Below are 27,205 nucleotides of genomic sequence, written 5' to 3' on the forward strand. Positions count from 1 at the left end.
AACTGATAAATTTGAATAATCTTTACCATTCAGTGATAACAAGCAGTTTTTTTACATCTTAATATTTTATGATGTATTTAAATGAGTAGTAATTGTTGCAAACTCCATTAGAATATTTTAATTGAAATTAGTTTTGGAATAAGGGAAAGGGGGATGTGATTAAAAATTGGGTTCAATTTTTCTCATTTGAAATTTCATAAATAAAAAGAAAATTTCTTCAAACATTTTTTTGAGAGGATTTATATTCAACAGCATAGTGAATTGCTCTAAGAGAAAACAAAAATTTTAAGTTCATTTGAATACATTCATTCTGTGTCAGAAACCTATGCTGTGTCAACTATTTAATCACAATCCAAATTTAGAGCGGAATCCAGCTTGAATGTTGTGTCCATACTTGCCCCAACCATTCAGGGTTCAACCTCTGCGGTCGTATAAAGCTACGCCCTGCGGAGCATCTGTTTTTTTCTTATATAGGATTTCGCTATATTTTTTTATAATTATAAACTTTATCATATACTTAAAAGAAAACTGAAATAAAAAAATGGGATCACCGTTCATTTAAGCTCACAATCTGCCTCCGGAAGAAGCATACATTTTTGTTAATGTCCTTTTTTTGTTGTTGAACTAATAGGAGAAAAAGAGGTAATATCGAAATAAAAAAAATACTTTTTACAGAAAACGCTTAAATTTTACAATTATTTAGTTTATGTACAGCTCATTTGAAAACAATAATAAAAAATATAGGTTACCGATGAGTTTAAAAAGATATTTCAAATTTAATACCAAAGGGAGATAATTTGGAGCTTTTTCAATTAAAACATCTTTGGCCAAACCAAATCAATTTTTTTGGGTTGATTTTTGTACCATTGTAAAAGTAATAACTAATAGTGTAATGAAAAATAAAGTTTTAATTTTTTGCTGAAATTTTGTACCCACAAGCCACCTTAAATCAATTTATCTCTCTTTTTGATTAGAAGTAGTACTAATTCATTTTCAAGCCGATATTTTACATTCCAACATACACGTACTGTTTATTCAGAAATTATTACTGGTATCAATCTGTCGGTAATGGAAAAATTGTAACTGAAATTATTAATGGGAGTTTTTATAATATAGTGAATTTTATAATGTCATTTTTTTGCATTAATAAAAATATTGCAATGATATCTGAATTTCCAGTAATTGCATTCAAACTATACTATAAAAGTTTTTATTCTTAGTTATATAGGGATAAAAGTTTTTTTTTTTTTATTTCTCACCTATGCTCTGCAGTGCCAAAAACTAGTACTACTTCACATCAAGGGAAAAGAAATGTAATACTTGCCAAAATGCTGATGTCTTGATATTTGTACTGTGTCACTGTTTGTAATAATTTATCAAAATAAAAGATGATCAAATGTGTTTTAACTGGTATATAAATATATATAAGCCCAGGTGGTCGTGTGGTCTAGCAGGACGGCTACAGTGGGGGCAATTTAGTGTCACTATATCTCAGTAGCATGGGTTCAAATCCCGGCGAGGGAAGAACCAAAAAATTTGCCAAAGCAAATTTACAGATCTAACATTGTTGGGTTGATGTTTAGACGAGTTGTATATACATAATGTACACAGCCATGTATCACCATCACTGCTGGTGATCAGATGGATAAATCTGTTGTAGAGCTGTCACTGGCTCAACAACTTATATATATATCTATATATATATAGTTGTCTGACTTGAACCATTCAGTTTCTGTGTAAGAATTATAAACATAGCCTGGATAGAGATAGAAACTTATACAAAATAAAGTGCATAAGATCCTATCTATCGAAAGAAGCAACTGAAACTTTGGTCTTATCTTTGGTTATTTCACATTTAGATTATTGCAATGTTATACTTTTTGGAGTTTCACAAACTGATTTATATAAATTGCAACGTATACAGAATATGTGTGCCAATCTTGTGTTAAACCGTTCTAAGTATGACAGTCAAAAAATGTTTGAAGAAATTTTCTTTTTATTTATGAAATTTCAAATGAGAAAAATTGAACCCAATTTTTTATTCACACCCCCCTTTCCCTTATTCCAAAACTAATTTCAATTAAAATATTCTAATGGAGTTTGCAACAATTACTACTCATTTAAATACATCATAAAATATTAAGATGTAAAAAAACTGCTTGTTATCACTGAATGGTAAAGATTATTTAAATTTACCAGTTGGTAGTAAAAAGTGAATATACATTGTATATTGTATATAACAAAGATTCTGGACAAAGAAAGATAACTCCAATTAAAAAAAATTCTTGCAGATATTTCTTGCTTACTATACTGGACAAAGAAAGATAACTCTTAATTAAAAAAAAATTAGCTATTTCACAATATTGTAAAATTAGATATTTCTTGCCATTGCACAATACTGTGCAATTGAAAAGACTTGCTATTGCACAATACTTAATATAATAATTTTAGATCCTGATTTGGACCAACTTGAAAACTGGGCCCATAATCAAAAATCTAAGTACATGTTTAGATTCAGCATATCAAAGAGGCCCAAGAATTTAATTTTTGTTAAAATCAAACTTAGTTTAATTTTGGACCCTTTGCACTTTAATTTAGACCAATTTTAAAACTGGGCCAAAAATTAAGAATCTACATACACAGTTAGATTTGGCATATCAAAGAACCCCAATTATTCAATTTTTGATGAAATCAAACAATGTTTAATTTTGGACCTTGATTTGGGCCAACTTGAAAACTGGGCCAATAATCAAAAATCTAAGTACATTTTTAGATTCAGCATATCAAAGAACCCCAAGGTTTCAATTTTTGTTAAAATCAAACTAAGTTTAATTTTGGACCCTTTGGACCTTAATGTAGACCAATTTGAAAACGGGACCAAAAATTAAGAATCTACATACACAGTTAGATTCGGCATATTAAAGAACCCCAATTATTCAATTTTGATGAAATCAAACAAAGTTTAATTTTGGACCCTTTGGGCCCCTTTTTCCTTAACTGTTGGGACCAAAACTCCCAAAATCAATACCAACCTTCCTTTTATAGTCATAAACCTTATGCTTAAATTTCATAGATTTCTATTTACTTATACTAACGCTAATGGTGCGAAAACCAAGAAAAATGCTTATTTGGGTCCCTTTTTGGCCCCTAATTCCTAAACTGTTAGGACCGAAACTCCCAAAATCAATACCAACCTTCCTTTTGTGGTCATAAACATTGTGTTTAAATTTCATTGATTTCTATTCACTTTAACTAAAGTTATTGTGCGAAAACCAAGAATAATGCTTATTTGGGCCCTTTTTTGGCCCCTAATTCCTAAACTGTTGAAACCAAAACTCCCAAAATCAATCCCAACCTTTCTTTTGTGGTCATAAACCTTGTGTCAAAATTTCATAGATTTCTATTAACTTAAACTAAAGTTATAGTGCGAAAACCAAGAAAATGCTTATTGGGGCCCTTTTTGGCCCCTAATTCCTAAAATGTTGGAACCAAAACTCGCAAAATCAATACCAGCCTTCCTTTTATGGTCATAAACCTTGTGTTAAAATTTCATAGATTTCTATTCACTTTTACTAAAGTTAGAGTGCGAAAACTAAAAGTATTCGGACGACGACGACGACGACGACGACGACGCCGACGACGACGCCAACGTGATAGCAATATACGACGAAATTTTTTTCAAAATTTGCGGTCGTATAAAAACAACAGCAGAAGGTCACCCCATTTATTCAATTTTTGATAAAATCAAAAAATTTTAATTTTGGACCCCGATTTGGGCCAACTTGAAAACTGGGCCAATAATAAAAAATCTAAGTTCATTTTTAGATTCAGCATATCAAAGAACCCCAAGGATTCAATTTTTGTTAAAATCAAACTAGGTTTAATTTTGGACCCTTTGGACCTTAATGTAGACCAATTTGAAAACGGGACCAAAAGTTAAGAATCTACCTACACAGTTAGATTCGGCATATCAAAGAACCCCAATTATTCAATTTTGATGAAATCAAACAAAGTTTAATTTGGGTCCCTTTTTGGCCCCTAATTCCTAAACTGTAGGGACCTAAACTCCCAAAATCAATACCAATCTTCCTTTTGTGGTCATAAACATTATGTTTAAGTTTCATTGATTTCTATTTACTTAAACTAAAGTTATTGTGCGAAAACCCAGAATAATGCTTATTTGGGCCCTTTTTTGGCCCCTAATTCCTAAACTGTTAAAACCAAAACTCCCAAAATCAATCCCAACCTTTCTTTTGTGGTCATCAACCTTGTGTCAAAATTTCATAGATTTCTATTAACTTAAACTGAAGTTATAGTGCGAAAACCAAGAAAATGCTTATTTGGGCCCTTTTTGGCCCCTAATTCCTAAAATGTTGGGAACAAAACTCCCAAAATCAATACCAACCTTCCTTTTATGGTCATAAACCTTGTGTTAAAATTTCATAGATTTCTATTCACTTTTACTAAAGTTAGAGTGCGAAAACTAAAAGTATTCGGACGACGACGACGACGACGACGACGCCAACGTGATAGCAATATACGACGAAATTTTTTTCAAAATTTGCGGTCGTATAAAAATTAAAAGGACAAAGACTAAGCAATATGAACACCACCAACAACTAGGGGTGATCTCAGGTGCTCTAAAGGGTAAGCAGATCCGGCTTCACATGTGGCACCTGTCTTTTTGCTCATGTTATTTATTATTATTACAAACCAGGAAAATACTCTAATCGGTAGGTTACATTCGTTATGAAATAGGAAGTGGATTGTAGTTAAGACACTTGGAACATATCCAATATTATCTGTGAAACAGTTATTCAATAATGTTCAACCCACTTGTTGGCAACAATGGAAAAAAGATTCAAATTCCCAGGTTGTGGAGAATATTTCTTTTAAGCAATGTAAAATGGTCTACAGAACAGCAGGCCAAGGTGGTGAGTGGTGTAAGTAGTTGAACTACTGTATCAGCAGGCTTTCAACACTGATCATGAAGTTCGTACCCAGCACATGGCACCTGTACTCACTCTAATCTTAAAATTAGTAGGATTGTTGGTTTTCCTACCTAAGATCAATGGTTCTTCCCAGGTGTTATCTCAATATTGATCATACCAGTCAACTGACCCGTTTTCTGCGGGTGTGACCCGAGATTTTCACAATTCTGAGGGATCACCCGGGACACCCGCCGGGTCATTGAAATCACCCGGGAATTCCGAAAATGACCCGATTTCACCCGTATTTCTTAGCCTTGCGATTGATTTCATAAGTAATATTCTTTTGAAATACCGGCAAATTCGTAATTCTTCCATGAACAGGAAGTTCATCTAGCTATGTAAACTGTCAATTTAAGTGACCCATTAAGTGCATGGCTTTACTTGACAGCTTTGGTGTCAAACACACTGTTAATTAACACCAATTACCTTAGCTTTAGGCCGTAAATAAACTGCTCTACATTTGTTTACAAATAGAGTTAGAGTTACTTCCCCTAATTTGTCACCATTCAAAATTATACCTTATATTTACGTTTTATGGGTGAAAAAGATAAAATGATAAAAAAAATAGAATTCAAATACATTTTGAACCAGATGCTTCGCAGGGCGTAGCTTTATACGACCGCAGAGGTTGAACCCTGAACGGTTGGGGCAAGTATGGACACAACATTCAAGCTGGATTCAGCTCTAAATTTGGATTGTGATTAAATAGTTGACACAGCATAGGTTTCTGACACAGAATGAATGTGTTCTAATGAACTAAAAATTTTTGTTTTCTCTTAGAGCAATTCACTATGCTGTTCAATATTAATCCTCTCAAAATAATGTTTGAAGAAATTTTCTTTTTATTTATGAAATTTCAAATGAGAAAAATTGAACCCAATTTTTTAATCACATCCCCCTTTCCCTTATTCCAAAACTAATCTCAATTAAAATATTCTAATGGAGTTTGCAACAATAACTACTCATTTAAATACATCATAAAATAAACTGTAAATAAAATGTAAAAAAACTGCTTGTTATCACTAAATGGTAAAGATTATTTAAATTTATCAGTTGGTAGTAAAAAGTGAATATACATTGTATATTGTATATAACAAAGATTTAAGTTGATTCTGGACAAAGGAAGATAACTCCAATTAAAAAAAATTTCTTGCAATAAGATATTTCTTGCTTACTATTTTGGACAAAGAAAGATAACTCTAATTAAAAAAAAATTTGCTATTTCACAATATTGTGAAATTAGATATTTCTTGCCATTGCACAATACTGTGCAATTGAAAAGACTTGCTATTCCACAATACTTAATATAATAATTTTAGATCCTGATTTGGACCAACTTGAAAACTGGGCCCATAATCAAAAATCTAAGTACATGTTTAGATTTAGCATATCAAAGAGGCCCAAGAATTTAATTTTTGTTAAAATCAAACTTAGTTTAATTTTGGACTCTTTGGACCTTAAAGTAGGCCAATTTGAAAATGGGACCAAAAATGAAGAATCTACATACACAGTTAGATTTGGCATATCAAAGAACCCAATTTATTCAATTTTTGATGAAATCAAAAAAGTTTAATTTTGGACCGCGATTTAGGCCAACTTGAAAACTGGGCCAATAATAAAAAATCTAAGTTCATTTTTAGATTCAGCATATCAAAGAACCCCAAGGATTCAATTTTTGTTAAAATCAAACTAAGTTTAATTTTGGACCCTTTGGACCTTAATGTAGACCAATTTGAAAACGGGACCAAAAGTTAAGAATCTACATACACAGTTAGATTCAGCATATCAAAGAACCCTAATTATTCAATTTTGAAGAAATCAAACACAGTTTAATTTTGGACCCTTTGGGCCCCTTTTTCCTAAACTGTTGGGACCAAAACTCCCAAAATCAATACCAACTTTCCTTTTATGGTCATTAACCTTGTGTTTAAATTTCATAGATTTCCATTTACTTATACTAACGTTATGGTGCGAAAACCAAGAAAAATGCTTATTTGGGTCCCTTTTTGGCCCCTAATTCCTAAACTGTTGGGACCTTAACTCCCAAAATCAATACCAATCTTTCTTTTGTGGTCATAAACATTATGTTTAAGTTTCATTGATTTCTATTTACTTAAACTAAAGTTATTGTGCGAAAACCCAGAATAATACTTATTTGGGCCCTTTTTTGGCCCCTAATTCCTAAACTGTTAAAACCAAAACTCCCAAAATTAATCCCAACCTTTCTTTTGTGGTCATCAACCTTGTGTCAAAATTTCATAGAATTCTATTAACTTAAACTAAAGTTATAGTGCGAAAACCAAGAAAATGCTTATTTGGGCCCTTTTTGGCCCCTAATTCCTAAAATGTTGGGACCAAAACTCCCAAAATCAATACCAACCTTCCTTTTATGGTCATAAACCTTGTGTTAAAATTTCATAGATTTCTATTCACTTTTACTAAAGTTAGAGTGCGAAAACTAAAAGTATTCGGACGACGACGACGACGACGACGACGACGACGCCGACGACGACGCCAACGTGATAGCAATATACGACGAAAATTTTTTCAAAATTTGCGGTCGTATAAAAATAACTTTTCATTATTTTAATACTTTTATACAATTTAAAAACAAAAAGTTGAAAATTATTTTTTACATTTATACTGCCTTTAACTGTATTACTATATTTTATCTTATTCTAATTTCCTACTTTGTTCAGAGTTGCTGTGTGAGCCAATAGTCTCAAACATTTTACATTACAATTGAAAAAAATTTCTAGTATCTTGATAATTACAAAAAGTAAAGAACATAAAACTGTATAACACAAATTTATTAAAATCTTTAAAAGTGCAATGAAATAATAATTAATTAGAATAAAATGACTTAACCAAGTGAACATGCATTGATGTTTTGGTATTTTCCATATACATAATAAGAAAATGTACCATTAATACTGAAATTCAGCTAGAAAAAGTTCGTACGCGTTATGACCTGAGATTTGATTCTTCAATGCAGGTCATGACCTGCATTTTCATCGTCACAGGTTGACAGGTATGATTGATGAAAGTGGTGTTCAACACCAATCAATACAGAACCAGTTTGGTACTGTAACATTCTGTCCAAGGTTAGGGTGAGGATTTGGTACCAACAAACTAGCTTATTGCCACAAGATTCTGTCAGAGGTTAAGGGGAGGATTCGGTGCCAACAAACTAGCTTATTGCCACAAGATTCTGTCCAAGGTTAGGGGGAGGATTCGGTACCAACAAACTAGCTTATTGCCACAACATTCTGTTGTTGTCATTTGTTGATGTTGATCATTTTAACTGTTTTTCATTCATTGTTTCATAAATAAATTTAAACCAGGCAGTTAGTTTTCTAGTTTGAATTGTTTTATATTTGTCATTTCTGAATTTTTGTAGCAGACTGCAGTATGGGTTTTGCTCATTGTTGAAAGCTGTACCATGACCTATACTAGTAGTTGTTAACTTGTATAAAGATATAAAAGGATGCGGTATTAAATCAAATGAGACAACTCTCCAATACAACTAAGTCCCTATTTGTAAAGTAAACCATTAAAATTCAAAGTATGAGCTTCAACACAGAGCTTTTACTTACAACGAACAGCAAGCTATGTCACTTAGTCTCTGATAAAGATTGGTCAATCATACCACATCTAATTTTTACATCTACATATTATGTCTTTATTATCATAAAAGGTTCATACAATTCTTTTGTGTAGCATCAGAAGCAATGATAAGAGGGACTAAAAGAATGACGGTTTACATTTCTGATGAATTAAAAACATTATACACTACAGAACTTTGTAACATTGGGTTTAAGTATGTATATATGTATATCCTTCTTTTGAAAGAGAAACTGTAAACACTCTGGCATGCTTCTCAGACTTTGACCAGAAGATTCTACAATTGATTCTAGATCATTCATCCTTGGCTGAGAAGCAACAAATACCAACTTTAAAGACTTTGGTTTGACCTCATCAGAATCAAATTAAATCCAAGACATATATGAAGCCATAACAGTGACCAAGGGTTCAATGTGGCATTATCAAGTCTTAGTGGCATATATAAAATAAATACAGACAAATCTATCAAACATTTTGTTTTTATTTCACAACAAAACTAGGTGTATTTTTCACCTCATGAGCACTACGTACAAATACAGAATTTTTAACAAAAACTATCTAACAAATTCTGTATGTTTGGCGATCATTGTTATATAACTTATTTGTGAATCACTTCAAAACATAGATAATAACAGCCTTACAAGGGACTATTTAAGATATAAAAAAATAAATCCTAAAAAAACCAATGGAGTAAAGCAGTAAATTTTTGTCCATAATTTGTAATGTGCTGCTAAAATGTTTATTTCCTCGGTTTCTACCCCTTTCCATATTTGCTGTGCTAAATGACATGTTTTATCACATATCTAAAGTTTCCACATAACTTTTTACAGTAATATTTTTTTTTACTGATTCACAGTGATAGAAGAAATTTATTCACAGGTACAATTTCTAGGATTCAGTGATTTATTATTGCTAGCATTAATGTCCAGTGGCAAGTATTTCATGGATATTTAGTGCCTGAAAAAATTGGTTAATACAAAAGATATGTTTTGAAAATATGTCTGACAGGGAGGAAGGTGGGAAATGAGACCTGTATTGCCACTTTATTTCTAAAAAATAAGATTTAACCATTAAAAACAAATTATATTGTAAAATTAATCCCTAGAAATATCATTCCATAAAACAATCACACCTGAAATTGTTATATATACGTTATACAACTATAAATGTACAATGAAATGTGATAAGCAATAAAGTTACTTTTAGCTCCAAATGAAACATTGGAGCTGGATTTATCATAGTTTAGATTTTCAGGTTAACAAAAATTATGAAGAAATACATTTTATATGATATAGTGTCAAGTAAATAATAGGAAAAATGTTAATTATTTTATAAGGTCACAGAACAATCACTAACAAATAGAAACTGGAATTAGTCTGTTTTCTATATTTTTATCATCAATATTGTTCACAAAAGTGAAAACCAAACAAATATAGAATTTTTTACATATTTTTTCCATAGCATCCAAGATTCTTATTGCATGTACTTTTCACAATAAAATAAACAGGATATTTTAGAAAAATCAGTACTTTATTTGTGAAAAACTATTGTTTTCCTGTCAGAATCATCTATAAACAGTCTTGTCTAGTATGTGTAAGTGTTTCTACAATTAATTCAAAACTACATAGTGTATTTAATAAACATAGAGCCATTTCATGGATATATGATAAGTAAAAATAAAACAATGAAATAATTTACACACAATGATAGGACACAAACATGTCTCTATAAAGTATATTAAGCACTTATAATTACTGAATACATCTGTCACTAAACTAACTTTAATTGTTGTTAATTTACCAAAGGTTGAAATAAAGTACAGAACCACTTTTGTCCTTCTTGAATTTGTGTTGTGAATCAATCTACATTTTATGGAGTAAAGAAAATACTATGTAACAGAAGTACACATGTTAATCTATTTATAGTAACACACATGATAATAAGTGGATATTTTGCATACATCATATGTTTTTTTTAGATTACAAGTTATGTTTTATAGTTGATATTTACAATGTGTACAAAAAAGAACTATGTGTTACAGAGATCATGGCTTGAAAGACAAATCATAAGTTCTGAGGTACTGCTCAAAAGCGTTTGTGAAAATGCAAGAAAATAAAAAACAAATAATTTAGTATACTATATCCATGCCATAACAGGTTTAATAAATAAATATATATATCATAAAATTCTTATTTACATTATCTTAGACATGGGACAGTTCTTTGGTGGCTTAAGATGATACTTTATATATATATACAACTCATAGAAGTATTACATTTTATTGGGACCGCTTCAAAATAACATATCGGAAATGTTATTTAGATGACACATGATACATAGAGAAGTTGAAAAGTGCAGTTTGTCTTTCTTAGATATGGATATTTGGTTTTCTTCTGATATAATATTTATTATATCCATTTTGGTCAGTGATTCAATATAAATCAGATTCCCCCAAGTTATAATAGTATGGCTCATGGTACAGTTCAAATTGAAGCATTGGTTTCAAAAACGGAAGTTTAATAAAAAATACAATTACAAATAATGGACCCAACAGAGATTGAGAATTTTTAAGCAAAGCCTTGAAAAACTATCTGTAACTTGTGATCAAAATGAAAAAGAAATTAACTAGTTTTAGAGAAAAGTATTTCCTTCTATGTATCAGTAGTGCAATATGTTAATGTAACTGTCTGTTATAAAAGGCTCTGTAGAAAACATTGTTCTTTGGACTTGATTTAACAACAAAACCCCTGCAATAAAATAAAACAACCAAATTAAACATGGTTAATGTAAGATTGGCAATTTATAATAAAATTGTTAAGCTGCTTTATGATTTTAAAATCATATCTCATATTCATCCATATTACAATTGATCAAGTAGAAAAGTGGTCCTTAAATGTGATCAGTTATAGGATTTTGCATAAATTGAACAACTACTATTTCATAAATCAGATTTTGAATTGAATATTTCAGAAAACTTTGTAAACTGATCAGTAAATTAACTTTTAACTAGTTTACTTATCTAACAAAACATTGTAGATACAGTAATCATAAAGATAGCATTGAAACTGCAGAAGAACTGGTTTAACATGTACATGATCATATTCAAAAATCAAATTGTCTTAAAGTTATTTCATCAGAATGTTTAAAAAAAATTCCACCACTTAAAACATGGTGTGAAACAAAAAGTTCATTCTTTAACCTTACAAGGAATTAAATAATCTGTCTAGACATAAAACATATGTATAGAATACAATTAAGATGTCAAAGTGCTTTTCCCATACTCATACACAAGTATATATAATTACTCTGATGTTAAAGTTCCAATATATACTGTTTGAACACAACAGGTGCACAAAATTTCCTTAATTTTTAATTAACAGTAAGCAAATCTATTGTTGTTTTGAATCAATTTTTTTTTATAATAATAAGATGACTAGCACATAGAAAACATACTTTTTTTTCTCGTAATCATTTAACAATTGTAGCAGAATGATATAAAAATTCTGATCCAACTCAAACATGTTCTGATATGATGAACCTATCTAAATGGAATAGCTGTCATTATATCATATTGACAAGTAACTTGGAACTCTATTTTATAGATTTAAATGAGGTGTTCAAATTGCTGTGCATTAAACAAACAAAGAAAGTGTATCTCAAATGTTTAGCTATTTAGTAAAAAAAAATATGCCATCATTTTACATGCTGCATTGCCCATCCGATATTTGCCCAATACTAATGTATTAGAAGAAATGTATAACAATATTTAACAGTGATATTTTCATGTATTTTCTTACAAAATAATGTATATAATAAGTTCACATGTCATTACCATATAAAAGAGAATAATTCTTTGGCTTTTCAAAGATCCATAAATAAAATTAAAGACAAGGTACATGATTTGATATTATACTAAAGTAAAAGGAGGAGAATAACATATAAAGTGCACACAGCAAAATAGATATACAAGTGAACAATGTACCCACTTTTTATTAAAGTGATTATCTAACATACACACTTATCATAGTTGGTCTCTACCACGACGTACACTGAAACAAAAGAAAACAGGTCACATGACATCAACCATCCAATCAAATGTCAGTTGAAACATGTCACATGACATCAATCACCCAATCAATGTCAGTTGAAACATGGAACATGACATCAATCATCCAATCAAATGTCAGTTGAAACATGTCACATGACATCAAGCATCCAATCAATGTCAGTTGAAAGTTTATTCCATCTTTCTTATAACAGCTTTAATAAGCTGCATTTCGACTATAAGTAACATTGATGGAAAATTACACCAATATTAATAACAGATTTTAATTTATTAAAAGGGTCTTATCTAAATTAAATTTTGGTTTTTATATTAAAATAGTGCTTGCTCTTCTTTACTGAAGTAGGGGACGAAATAATACTAAAAATATGGGTTATGAATTTAATATAAAAAGTATGATTTTGTCTAGTTAAAAGAGGTACAAAATAAATGTCTGAATCTGTTAAACTGAATTTAAGACCCCAATGACATAGAGTTTTCAATATTTTGAGTTATAGCTGATCAAGTTTTTTTAATCCTTTTGATATTAATTGTCCCAAAAGTATTACGTCACCAACTTAAATAGAGACTGAGAAAGCGCAAGTGTGACTTTATTAGTTTGCATTTATTGTCTATAAGAGATGAACTAGTAAATAAATGTGTTCTTGAGCCAAGTAGCTTTTCACTTAACTAATGATTCAAAATAAGAGGTTATTTACCTTTTAATGAGTGTAAAAGTTATGTCTAAATGGAATTATCTTTATAATACTAGAAACTACAGTTCAACACTAGTTCATCAGAGTACTCAGTAACCTTATTTATTTCACTTAATTTAAACCAAAATTATAAAATCAACCGTAACATTTGAAAACTTTTCATATATAAAATCATTTCAACTAGTTATTGAAAATGTGACGAATTTGGCTTTAAAAGCAAGCAACAGAATATTTATGTTAACATTATGTAACATTTCTAGCCTTGAACATGCTAAAAACTCGAGTAGCAATTGTGTCACAGAAAACAGTGTATTACTAGAAGTCAATGTTGTGTTGCACATTATTTTAATTAGAAAGGAGAACATGGAGGGATGCTCATGCGTCTTTGAGTTCTGTTTAGTTTATTATAGCCTTGTATCACTACCACAGGTGACCTATGGTCTTGCATAACAAATGTAAATAAATAAATAACTGTTTAACAAACAAAGACTTGAATACAAACAACTGCCCAGTGACATAAAACATTCACTGGATAATATAATACTTCCAAATGTTCTCGGGCTACTAAATCAGGGCTTGTTTAGCTGCCATCAACTCAATTATCCTGGGTATATTGTATCAATAGTAAAAAACTCCCTCAAAACAAAAGTCTTTACTGAAGCAACACAAAAATTTCAAGTCGTGAAATTCATTTTCAGGTGACAAACAAGCCCTGATACAGTCAAGTTTTTGGAAATAAATAACATTTAATTTTTTACGTATCTCCAAGTGACTTTTGGAAAAATCAACAGTGAATATAAATAATAAATAAAATAAAATTTTAACATAACAATTTTGTTAGTACTTTGTCATATTTGTGACAGGACCAGCAGGACTGGGTCGTTGACAACGTTTAACGAGGTCATCGTATGTTCCTCCACTAAGAAAACACACGATAATGACAGTCATATTATCACAGCCTAAACCTCCCATCTCACAATCTGGAGCTAAACATCGAGTCATTAATTCTTCACAAATCTGAAAATATAAATTATAACCTCACATTACAATCTGGAGCTAAACATCAGGTCATTAATTCTTCACAAATCTGAAAATATAAAATATAACCTCACAATACAATCTGGAGCTAAACATCGAGTCATTAATTCTTCACAAATCTGAAAATATAAAATATAACATCACAATCAATCTGGAGCTAAACATCGAGTCATTAATTCTTCACAAATCTGAAAATATAAAATATAACCTCTCATTACAATCTGGAGCTAAACATCAAGTCATTGATTCTTCACAAATCTGAAAATATAAAATATAACCTCACATTACAATCTGGAGCTAAACATCGAGTCATAAATTCTTCACAAATCTGAAAATATAAAATATAACCTCACATTACAATAAGGTGCTAAATATTGAATCATTAAAATATTTTTTAATATTACATCCTGCTGACTTAACATGTTTTTTTTATCCTTTTTATTTAGATCAACAGATCATATATCAAATTCATTTAGTTATGTTGTGCGATATTTTTTCAATGAGAAAATTAAAACAATACAGGCTATGTGTAAAGTTAAAGACTTGTATCTATAAAATTGTAATAGTACTAATATTTGTATAAAGGATTTCCTGAAATCAAAATAATAAATCTAAAATTTTTGTCCTTTATGATTAAACAATGTCTGAAATAAATGTACACAATTATTTCACAACTTAAGTATTTCTCACATACTTTAGTTTGTCCCTTAAAAATGCAAGACATTTATATATTTCAACTGTCATACAAGTGAGAGATTTAGCTAGCTATAAAATCATTTTTAACCAATCATTTTCTTTGGAAAATGTATGTTCCAATTTTAGAATATGGCATTTTTCTTAATGTGTTGGCTTGCTTTTTTGTCTTGGGGTTCAGTATTTTTGTTTTAACTTTGGGTTGTTTGAGAATTTTCTATACAAAATGCACTGTAAAAGGCAAAATCAGGGTAGATAACTCATCTTGCAACTCAAGTTCTTCATTGCACAACTATCAGTATTATTTCTACCATTTAGTACTGGCATAGTAAATCAAAGCAGAATAATAACCCATACTTTTTATAATGACTAGAGCACACCCGCGAAATCGCAGGCATTCAGAGCGTATTTGAAAGGATGTAAAGTGTTGTAGGAAGAAGATTTAATGACTTGAAAATTTCAGGAAAAGTATCAAAAGTACTAAAAGGTACTTGGGGACAGGAAAATGTTTTTTTTAACCCTCCTCCTTTAATTCCAAAATTCCCATTTTTTGTTTTCTATTAATTTAATTATGAACATACATTTAGTGTACATGTATTATGAACATTCCAGTCAGGAGCCTGTAATTCAGTGGTTCAGTGATATTTGTTTTTCGTTCCTTTTTTGTACATAAATAAGGTTGTTAGTTTTCTCATTTGAATTGTTTTACATTGCCATTTCGGGGCCTTTTATATCAGACTATGCAGTATCTGCTTTTGCTTATTGTTGAAGGCCATAAGGTGACCTTTAAATGTTAATTTCGGTGTCATTTTGGTCTCTTGTGGAGAGCTGTCTCATTGGCATTCATACCACATCTTCTTTTTTTGTAAAACATTTAGTGATTTGAGAATTTCGGAAAAGGTATCAAAAGTCATAGCTAGGTAATTTGGGACAGGATAATTGTTTTTCTAGCCCGGCTCCTCCTTTTTCCACCAAAAAATCCTTTTTTTTGTTTGTTCTCTATTAATTTGAATGACACATGAATAATTTTAGCGCTTATCTGTATATAATGAACTTTCATTAAAGGGGGGTCTGGACTGGGCGGATTTAGGGGGCCCGCCCCCCTTTTCTGGCAAATAATTGGTTGCTTATATAGGGAATCACTGAAGCATGACCGGAGCGGGCCCCTCTTAGGCAGTCAACGGGCCCCTGCGTGTGAAAACTTCTGGATCCGCCACTGCGGAGGGGCCCTGATCCCGATATCCAGGGCTTAAAAACATGAAATCCTGAGGTTCTGAACTTATTATACAAATTAAATATCTCGACATCCCGAAATTCGAAAAATGAAATCCCGGATCCCGAAATGGTCAATCCTAAAATTTCGATCTTAAAAACACCCGTTCCAGACGTCCCGAAAGTGTATTTTCTTTTTACAGTCAATTCTAAGTTTAATAATTGATCCACAGCGGTCATTGATTGATTATTCAGACCCTCTCTCTTAAATGAACCCTGTGACTGCCGTGGATAGTAAACTTGAAAATTATACACTTCATTCGTAGTATATGTATTTGTTTCAAAGTAAAAAGAAAAACGCAAACCGGGGTTCTAATTTGACTTAAAATTTCGACCGATGACGGAAACATATACGGACATGTTTGTTCTCGTTTTTCACCCAAAATAACTCAACCCGAATAATCATATGAATGGATGACAAATGCGATTATGCACTGTACCCATAGGACACAGAGGCATGATGATTAATTTATTGTGGAAAGAAGAGAAGCAACACCCAAAATGAGGTCTTCTCGTTTAATAGTATAGATTAATTTTTGTGACAATACCGATTCTAAGATATATTTATACTTTATACATTATACTTTATATATTTTTCTTTCTAAAAAGTACAGATATACTACATAGTACATACCATATCTGGTTGCATTCCCTGAGCAATCCTGCTCCTGACAAAAGTGACAACCTCCTGGTTAGTTAATACATCCCAGATACCGTCACAGGCAAGAACAATAAACTCATGGTCAGATGTTATACGTTTCTGTACAACGTCAGGATAAGCTACAAGTATTCAAATAAAAACATTACAATTACCCACCAAATCCTTTCTTTTCAGTAATAAATTCTAGATACAGATAGTTTGATTATAGTTTTCTTTTGCATCATTATAAATAGCTTTGTATGTCTTTTCAGTCGGTTTTTGTGACTATTTCTCTTTAATTGATGTAAATTTATATTTATAATTACAGAACAATATATATTTGTACAAGATCAGATTTGAGTTCCGTTCCTGTTGACTTCCTTTTTTTTAGAGATTTACTGTCACAGATATCGTTTAAATGTTTATTCTAATATTTGTCATGGGAGATATCAACCCAATTCAATACATCTTTTATTACTTCCCCTGGGTGGTTACCTCAACATTTTGATTGTTAGTCCCGAGTGTACCATCAGCCCAGTAGCTTATACTTTTGAACTAACATTAAAATTACGTAAATAGATTGTGTTATTCAGACTTGCTGATCTATAGAGTATGTTCTTCAGACTTGCCATTCTTGCTGTCACAACATTTTGGGAAATATCTTAAACTAATCATATATCTCCCTCATGCAATCTGATTCTTTGGCTACTCCTTTTATCCTTTTTTGGTATAACTCTATATTTTTAACTAACTTTGGATTTTCAAGTATTTTGGTCTCAACCATCACTGAAGAGGCATTCACTAACAAAATGCTCATCTGGTCCTGATAAAATGATCTAATTAATGTTATCAGATAATATCAAGACATTATGAATTAGCACCACACTCTCAATTTAAGTGTTTGCATTCTACTTTACGAAAAAAATTAATCTATAAAAAAATAAAACAAATCTTAAAAACATTAATGAGACTAAAACAGAGATCAGCAACTGACAATAATGGATACATTCAACTGAAATATAACTTTTGTTTATTAACTTTGCTAGTTTATGGTACCACAACCTTTTCTACGGGTATCTGTATACATACCAGTTACTATTTGTTCCTCTGGTCTTTTGGTTTCATTTTTCTTGAAAACAAAATCTCCTAATGCTCTTGATAAAGCTAAATTACCTTTAAATATAGGATATTGTAAATGAGTATTTTTTTTTATACTAATGAGACTATAAGATTCAACCCCATCAATCCACTTTTCCTCATATGAAAACCAATTCTTTAAACTGAACTTTCAATAACCCTCATAGATTTGTCATTTATCTTATTGTACATATTTTTTAAGCAATAGTTTTCTTTATCCTAGCAAAATAAAAGCTTTTTTTCTTTCTCTTTAATCATTTAATATTCATAAAATAAAATATACTTAGTTATTATTTTGGCAGGGGAGATCACTTTTGCTCAAATGTACTTAGATACAAGGGCAGATAATAAACTAAATATGACTGCAATATATCCAATCTTACTCTATTTTGTGAAATAAAAACACTTCAAACAGAAACCAATGTGTTTTTTTATAATTCTTTGCAATCAATTGATCTTAATAATGATCTACAAATAAATACTACATGTTATTGATACATGTAACATATCTTTTATTCCCCTAAGAAGTATTTCCCCATTATAATCTTCAATACTTGTTCGATCTTAAACTTCATGTTCTCAAACACAATTATAGTGCTCTACGTTTCATAAACCTAAATCTTTGTTGAACACATGTTTGATCTTTTTTAACAAAATTCAGTGGCTCTTTTCAGAAACAAATCTTCTGGCCTTTGTTAGTCTTGTATTATTTTAATTTTAGTTTCTTGTTATTGCTTGTGTACAATTTGGAGTTTAGTATGGCGTTCATAATCAATGAACTAGTATATATTTGTTGAGGGGCCAGCTAAAGGACGCCTCTGGGTGCGGGAATTTTTTGCTACATTTAAGACCTGTTAGTGACCTTCTGCTGTTGTTTTTTCTATGGTCGGGTTGTTGTCTCTTTGACACATTCCCGATTTCCATTCTCATTTTTACTTGTAAAGTAATAAATATTTCCGTATAACTCACTTCATTTTCCTTATATGATTTTTGGTGAAGATAGTGCTGATCATATCAAATTTATCATATCTTTAAATTGATCATTTCAACATAAAAGAAAAGTAATTGCAACATTGTTTGAAATAAGGTTTACATATACAATGTTTATATAAAACAAAATTCTTTTAAAAAAATATTTAATGTTTCGACTACCATTAACTCTGTTGAATTCCACAAAGCCCCCAGCTGCTGTTATACGTCGAGCCTCTAACTCATTGCTTGGTTTATGATCGTATGATAATTGTTCCACAACACCTCGTACACTGGCTACTGCACGAGAATCACCAACGTTTCCCTGAAATATCAAATATTATGACATATAAGTGTCTTGCTGCAATCACAAGATAACAATTCATCATGTTCTATATTCCAAGACAGGCTCTCAGCTGTTATTACCTTTATTATTAAATAGAGCAAATTATTATACCTCAGTATGTTTTTTCTTTATAAAAAATAATGAAATAGTTGTGCTATTTCATCCCACAGACTATTTGCCAGTTAATAGTTTCAAAGACTATTACCCCGGTTAATAGTTCCATAATCATCTTTCCCGTACTTTTTCATGCTTATTTTTCATTGGACAATAATGATGTCATTGACTATTTTGCTTGGCAATGTCAAACTCTAATATTGTAAACGGTGTAATCTGTGTGTGTCCATTGTAATTTCACTTACAATAAGCAAATATAAAAGAGAGAAAATCTTTGTGTGCATTTTTTAAAGATATAGTACCAAAGCTTATTCATAATATGGGTTCGGTCGTCATATTTGCATTTGGTGTACTTTAGCTTAAATTTATCATACGCACGGAACATTTAACACAAGCATTTCTAGTCTTGATTGCAATTTATGAAAATATTTACAAATATAAGAAAAATACATAAAAAAATATAGTTTATCTTGTGCATGTCAAGTTATGTGACAGTTTTTTCTTTTCTTTCATATGATATATCACGGTACACTTTTAGAAAATATTAATTTTGTATATAAAAACACTTAATGACTGTGTTGTTCAGTATAATAAAACACCTAATGACTGGGTGTGAGGGTAATAGCAAGTTTGTTGTCGCTGAGATACCAACTATTGCTCGAGGCAAAGCCTTTGCAAAGCTTTGCCTCGAGCAATAGTTGGTATCTCAGGGACAACAAACTTGCTAATACCCTCACACCCAGTCAATAGGTGTATAATATTGACCTGCTTCAAGTCTAACTTTTCTATCATCGCAAACATGTCTTTGTATATGAATTCCATATCCTGGCTAGTTTCTATTCATATTGAGGAACTGTTACAGAATCTTTTTTTCTAAATAACAATGGCTTTGGTAAATTTTTAAATAAAAACAGTAACCAACATGACCAGGGGTTCAAATAAGCTGTGGTCTGAAGTCGCTTACAAATATACAAAAATCTAGAATACAAATTATGTTAATACATGTATCAGTTCGTATATTTGAGAATGAAAAAGAAAAATTCAGCAATTTTTCCTTTTGGAAAGGGGAATAATTCTATAATGGTAAACGTGAAGCCACCAAAATTTGAACTTGATCTGTGTTTTGTGGTAACAGGCATTAATGTGCATAAGTAACATAAAATTTGGTTGACACTGTTGAGGAAAACTTTGAGAACAGAAAAAACATTTTTTTTACATTATCATTGTGGGCATTTCTCATTATTTCTATAGAACAGTTAATGTGAGGCCGCCATTATTTAAACTGAACCTTTGTTTTGTGGTAATAAGCATTGTGTACAAGTTTCATAACATTAGTTTGAGGCAAACTAGAGAGTTAGAGATTAGAAACTAATTTTGGAACGGATGTATGGATGTAGATGGAAAAGGATCAAACTTTATGCTATGCAAGCACTGTACAATGGTACAATGAAAATGAATTTTCATAACAATGGACAGACAGAAACTTCATTATGGAAGGTATCTGTATATAAGGTATGAAGCATCCAGGTCTTCTAAAATATAAAGTTTTATACAAAGAGCTTTCACAGTCGCCACAAAAGTTTAGTTTTACTTAGTGTTGCATTCTGTAACTGTTGTCACAGACAAACAAAACTGACTGTCTTTTGTAATTTGATAACTTACACAGTATATATCACTGCCTTTAAGGATAGCTATCACAGCTGTTGTACCTGCCTGTTGAGATTTAATAACTTACACAGTATATATCACTGCCTTTAAGGATAGCTATCACAGCTGTTGTACCTGTCTGTTGAGATTTAATAACTTACACAGTATATATCACTGCCTTTAATGATAGCTATCACAGCTGTTGTACCTGCCTGTTGAGATTTAATAACTTACACAGTATATATCACTGCCTTTAATGATAGCTATCACAGCTGTTGTACCTGCCTGTTGAGATTTAATAACTTACACAGTATATATCACTGCCTTTAATGATAGCTATCACAGCTGTTGTACCTGCCTGTTGAGATTTAATAACTTACACAGTATATATCACTGCCTTTAATGATAGCTATCACAGCTGTTGTACCTGCCTGTTGAGATTTAATAACTTACACAGTATATATCACTGCCTTTAAGGATAGCTATCACAGCTGTTGTACCTGTCTGTTGAGATTTAATAACTTACACAGTATATATCACTGCCTTTAAGGATAGCTATCACAGCTGTTGTACCTGCCTGTTGAGATTTAATAACTTACACAGTATATATCACTGCCTTTAAGGATAGCTATCACAGCTGTTGTACCTGTCTGTTGAGATTTAATAACTTACACAGTATATATCACTGCCTTTAATGATAGCTATCACAGCTGTTGTACCTGCCTGTTGAGATTTAATAACTTACACAGTATATATCACTGCCTTTAAGGATAGCTATCACAGCTGTTGTACCTGCCTGTTGAGATTTAATAACTTACACAGTATATATCACTGCCTTTAAGGATAGCTATCACAGCTGTTGTACCTGCCTGTTGAGATTTAATAACTTACACAGTATATATCACTGCCTTTTAGGATAGCTATCACAGCTGTTGTACCTGTCTGTTGAGATTTAATAACTTACACAGTATATATCACTGCCTTTAAGGATAGCTATCACAGCTGTTGTACCTGCCTGTTAAGATTTAATAACTTACACAGTATATATCACTGCCTTTAATGATAGCTATCACAGCTGTTGTACCTGCCAACTCATCTTTCATTAACTCATCTTTCATCATTTCTTCATCCAGAGCTAAAAAGCCCCTTCGTATTGAGTCACTAATATTTCCCTGAGCTGTAAAAATAAGACATTATGAACTAAAATTAGCTCAGTATCTACTGATCATGACCATATAGTAAATGTTCTGCAGAACTAAAAATTTACAATAAAACTAAATATGAAGGAAAAAAATTAATTTTAAATAATAGCTATACTGTAGTCCTAATTTTTTTTTCTTGCAGAGAATTTTTTCACATTTAGTTACACTGTACTTGGATTCTGTAGTCAGAAAATCTACAAGAACACTGGTGTGTCAAAACTGAACCCATAAATTCTTGAAGACTAATATCTTAATGATTATATGAAAATATTAATAATTTTTACAATAACTCCTAATTGGTCTGTAAAAAAATAAGAAAACATAAAATATATTTTTCCTTTATGTGTACTTACAGTAATAAGGTTGTGCTAATATTTTCTTGTGTAAGTGTAGGCTTGCGTACTGAGCAACTCGGGCACCTGTAAAAAACAACAAAACTTTATACATCACATTAAATAGCATGTTTAGTGTAAATCAAGAAATAATGTTGCAAATTTTTTATTCAGAATTTCGAAGAATGGACTAAAATGCGAGATTTATTATGAGGATTTCAGGAAAATCTTCAGACAGTTGTATGTATCAGATATCAAATGCATTTTTTTTATTAATGTGATAACCATTAAGTTCCATTAATAGCATTGATGAAGTGTTTGTAAGCACTGAAGGGTAAATATTGCTTAAATTTATCAGTGGGAATTAAAATAAAATATTGAATTGGTTGCAGGTGATTCAACTACAGTTCTGGACAATGGGAGATAACTCCAATGACACAATGACATCATTTGTATCTTTAGAACAGACTAGTTCACACCCGTGATATCAGGGGTCTGTGACTGAATTAAAGCATATAACTAAGTGTAAGCTTATTTAAGCCTGGATTTTTGCATTGGTACATGTATTATCATCTGCTAAAGTCATGATTATAAGATGCACAGTTTTCTCTGCTTTCAAAATGTGTTTGTATGAACCCTTGGACCTGGAACTGATCAATTATTGGTAATATTAATTATTTGGAAAACAAAAGGGCCTGGAATGGTGTAATTTTTAATCAACACCATTTTCCTATATATACATGATATATAAGCTAAAAATAGAGTTGATTTTTTTTTTATTTGTCGTTTTTACACAGACAATGACAGAAGGCTAACAAGTTGGATATTAGATTCTTGCAACTTGCAAAAGCTATGTAATTTTCTTGCCCATTGTAACATCATTTTGTGACTTGAATATCTGAGCATATATATACAAATGTATATTACATTGAAATATTTCTGGAAATATTTCTAGACTATAGTTGATCATCTCAAAAAGATTGTTTTTCTGGCTTCAATCGGTACGACGAAATTGAGAAAAGCAATCGAGTGGAGATGACACATGATAATCCGTTATCACTATTTTACCTATGACTACATTGTTAATTTTATGTTAATTTAATAAACAACTGCACGTGCTCCTTAAGTTTCTATAGATAATTTACTTATCATTCAACTCAGTTATAAGATCATAGGGAAATTTCGTAAAATACCGTTAGTCATGGATTAGAGTGTATAGAATGTTAAAAGGTAGGGATAAGCCTTGGAAGATTGGAGATCAAGTCAGTAACAGGGTTTTGGTTGCATTTCATTCAATCTTTATCCAATAAAAACCTATCAATTATTTCTAAATTTATAGTTATTAAAAATATCTGTCCTTTATTCCTTGAACTATCATATTTGTTTTCCTTTCATACTTTTTGGGATCATTAAATTCTTATATTTCACAATATTTTAATTTCAGATTAATTAGAGAAACAAACTAATAGAGGAACATAATGAAAAAAACATATCCACCCACCACCTCTTTAACTAAATCACTTCATCTTTTGTCCTCATTAAGCTTTGGATATTACATCATTACATTATGAGGCATGTAAGTTATACTACAGGTGTCTTAACTAAGATGATAGGAATATCAGTGTCAGGTTATCACAGAGAAAGTACATCCTACTTTGTAATTTAATTAGCTTTACAAGATGTCTACACCTGCTAATCAACACTTCCATCTTTACTTAATTCTGGTTTAAATGATGTATAAATCAATCGATCATTATTACTGATGGATACCATCCTACCTGTGTTTAATTCTTATGTAAGATTGTAAAAGTTTTTAAATCTATACTCTAGTTATTGCCAGTCGATTGTGAACCTTTACTTTCCAATTACAATTAAAGACCTTTTACTTTGTGTTTACAATAATGAAGACAGTAAAGAAATGGCCACAGTATTAATTAGATATTGATTTATCTTTACAGTGTGATATAAACTCATTAAAGCTCTGGTTTATATACAACAAATTACTACCTAAGCATGAAATATACTTATTCATCATAAGTATCATTTTGCTAAGAAGTTTAGAAAAAAAATAATTAAAAAATATGTACATCGATCTTTCACACTTTTGCAGAGAAGTTTAACTTTTCATGATCACTACCGTACATTTTGGGGAAAAATATATATTTAAAGACATTATGAAGCTTCAAAATTAAAAAAAAACTTGATTATTTTTCATGTGTTTTAAATTATCATATCACATAAATGTACTGCTATATATATTGCATTTTTATCTTGCCATACATGTACACTAATTTACAGATATTTTCATGTATGCAGTTACCTTAATTACAAGACCTCTTATTAAAAGAATGAAAACAAACTTACATGGGAAAGTAAATAGTAACAGTTGATTCTTAAAGAACTAATTTAATACAACAAACCATTTTAACAGCTGATAAATAAGAGTTCTATTAACAAATGGGAATGCATAAAATATATAAAAAAAAATATCACAGTTCTACCATATTCACTTATTTGTCATGTGCTCTGTGTTTATTGTTTAGTTAAGTCACTTTCAGGAAAACTTCAGCAACAAACTTGAAATTTTTAAAATCAGCTTGCAATCTGAATGAAATATGATTTGTCGATAACACTTTGTAAATTCGTAATAAATATAAGAGAAATGTGCATACAGGACTTAGTATATATATACATGCACTTATAATGATTTTGATAATATTCAAATTTACAGAAACTTGCTTCATATGAATTTAAAAATCATATGGTCAGTTTCAAAACATTGTGAATTGTGATGAACATGATGAATGAACCTGTGTTTGTGATTTTAGATCTAATGGTAAATTTGTATATAATCCTAAAGACAATTGTGTCCACTTATTTCATAGGACAAGCCTTTTAAAAGCACTAACACTTGACAATGGTTTCCAGGTGAGGAGAAAATTGATTCTGATGTTTTTTTCATCCAAATGAGTTAGAATAAAGAAACTATTTCTATGAAAATCTATGCTACTAGAAAGTCCTATGGCTTAACTTTTAATTCTACAGTCTTTATATATGTTATAATGAACTGAAAGTCATACGACCTTGGTTTGTAACATTACTTTCAGGCTTTAAATTTTGTTTCTACAAGCCTATAGAATCCAACTAAAATTTTCCAAAAATTAAGTTTTTTGCTTGCGAAGGAAGCTACAAATGTCAAGTTATTATCTTGCATGAACAGGAACTTGTGATACTTTTTATAGTGTTCAGGATAAGACTCATCACTGTACACTTCATATTGACCATCAAAACGAAGGGGTTTATTTTTATCTCATGTCAACCCACTATAATTGATATATAAACTAGAGGCTCTAAAGAGCCTGTGTCGCTCACCTTGGTCTATGTGCATATTAAACAAAGGACACAAATGGATTCATGACAAAATTGTATTTTGGTGATGGTGATGTGTTTGAAGTTCTTACTTTACTGAACGATTTTGCTTCTTACAATTATATCTATCATGAACTTTGCCCATTAGTAACAGAGAACTATATTTGGTAAAAATTTACATAAATTTACCAAATTAATGAAAATTGTTAAAAATTGACTATAAAGGGCAATAACTCCTTAAGGGGTCAATTGACCATTTAGGTCATGTTGACTTATTTGTAGATCTTACTTTGCTGAACATTATTGCTGTTTACAGTTTATCGCTATCTATAATAGTATTCAAGATAACCAAAAACGGCAAAATTTCTTTAAAAATTACCAATTGGAGGGCAGCAACCCAACAACCAGTTGTCCAATTCATCTGAAAAATTCAGGGCAGATAGATATTGACTTGATTAACAATTTAACTTCTTGTCAGATTTGCTCTAGATGCTTCGGTTTCATAGTTATAAGCAAAAAACTGCATTTTACCCCTATGTTCTATTTTTAGCCGTGGCGGCCATCTTGGTTGAATGGCCAGGTCATCGGACACATTTTTCAAACTAGATACCCCAAAGATGATTGTGGCCTAGTAGTTTCAGTGGAGATTTTGTAAAAGATTACTTAGATTTATGAAAAATGGTTAAAGATTGACTATAAAGGGCAATAACTCCTAAAGGGGTCAACTGACCATTTTGATCATGTTGACTTATTTGTAGATCTTACTTTGCTGAACATTATTGCTGTTTACAATTTATCTCTATCTATAATAATATTCAAGATAATAACCAAAAACAGCAAAATTTCCTCAAAATTACCAATTCAGGGGCAGCAACCCAACAACCGATTGACCGATTCATCTGAAAATTTCAGGGCAGATAGTTCTTGACCTGATAAACATTTTTATCCCATGTCAGATTTCCTCAAAATGCTTTGGTTTTTGAGTTATAAGCCAAAAACTGCATTTTACCCCTATGTTCTATTTTTAGCGGTGGCGGCCATCTTGGTTGGTTGACCAGGTCAGGCCACACATT

The 27,205-nt window shown here is 30.9% G+C and overlaps 1 protein-coding gene across 4 annotated transcripts in view; it reads right to left on the minus strand.

Moving 5' to 3' along the window:
* Positions 1-9,078: 9,078 nt before the first annotated feature.
* Positions 9,079-27,205, minus strand: part of LOC134702059 (probable protein phosphatase 2C T23F11.1) — a 28,687-nt gene continuing 10,560 nt past the window's right edge. For 2 of the 4 annotated variants that reach the window (XM_063563156.1, XM_063563154.1), the window contains exons 4-10: positions 22,785-22,850; positions 22,267-22,406; positions 19,306-19,447; positions 18,106-18,189; positions 17,011-17,156; positions 14,218-14,390; positions 9,079-11,362 (exon numbers count right to left, since the gene is read on the minus strand). In XM_063563156.1, the coding sequence (XP_063419226.1) occupies positions 11,290-11,362; positions 14,218-14,390; positions 17,011-17,156; positions 18,106-18,189; positions 19,306-19,447; positions 22,267-22,406; positions 22,785-22,850 (824 nt within the window). In that variant the 3' untranslated portion in view covers positions 9,079-11,289. Of the gene's footprint in view, positions 11,363-12,601; positions 12,665-14,217; positions 14,391-17,010; positions 17,157-18,105; positions 18,190-19,305; positions 19,448-21,244; positions 21,292-22,266; positions 22,407-22,784; positions 22,851-27,205 lie in introns of all 4 variants that reach the window. The other 2 variants (XM_063563155.1, XM_063563157.1) reach the window with 2 other exon arrangements.

Source organism: Mytilus trossulus, unplaced genomic scaffold (genome assembly GCF_036588685.1).
Source record: "Mytilus trossulus isolate FHL-02 unplaced genomic scaffold, PNRI_Mtr1.1.1.hap1 h1tg000380l__unscaffolded, whole genome shotgun sequence".
NCBI lineage: Eukaryota > Metazoa > Mollusca > Bivalvia > Mytilida > Mytilidae > Mytilus > Mytilus trossulus.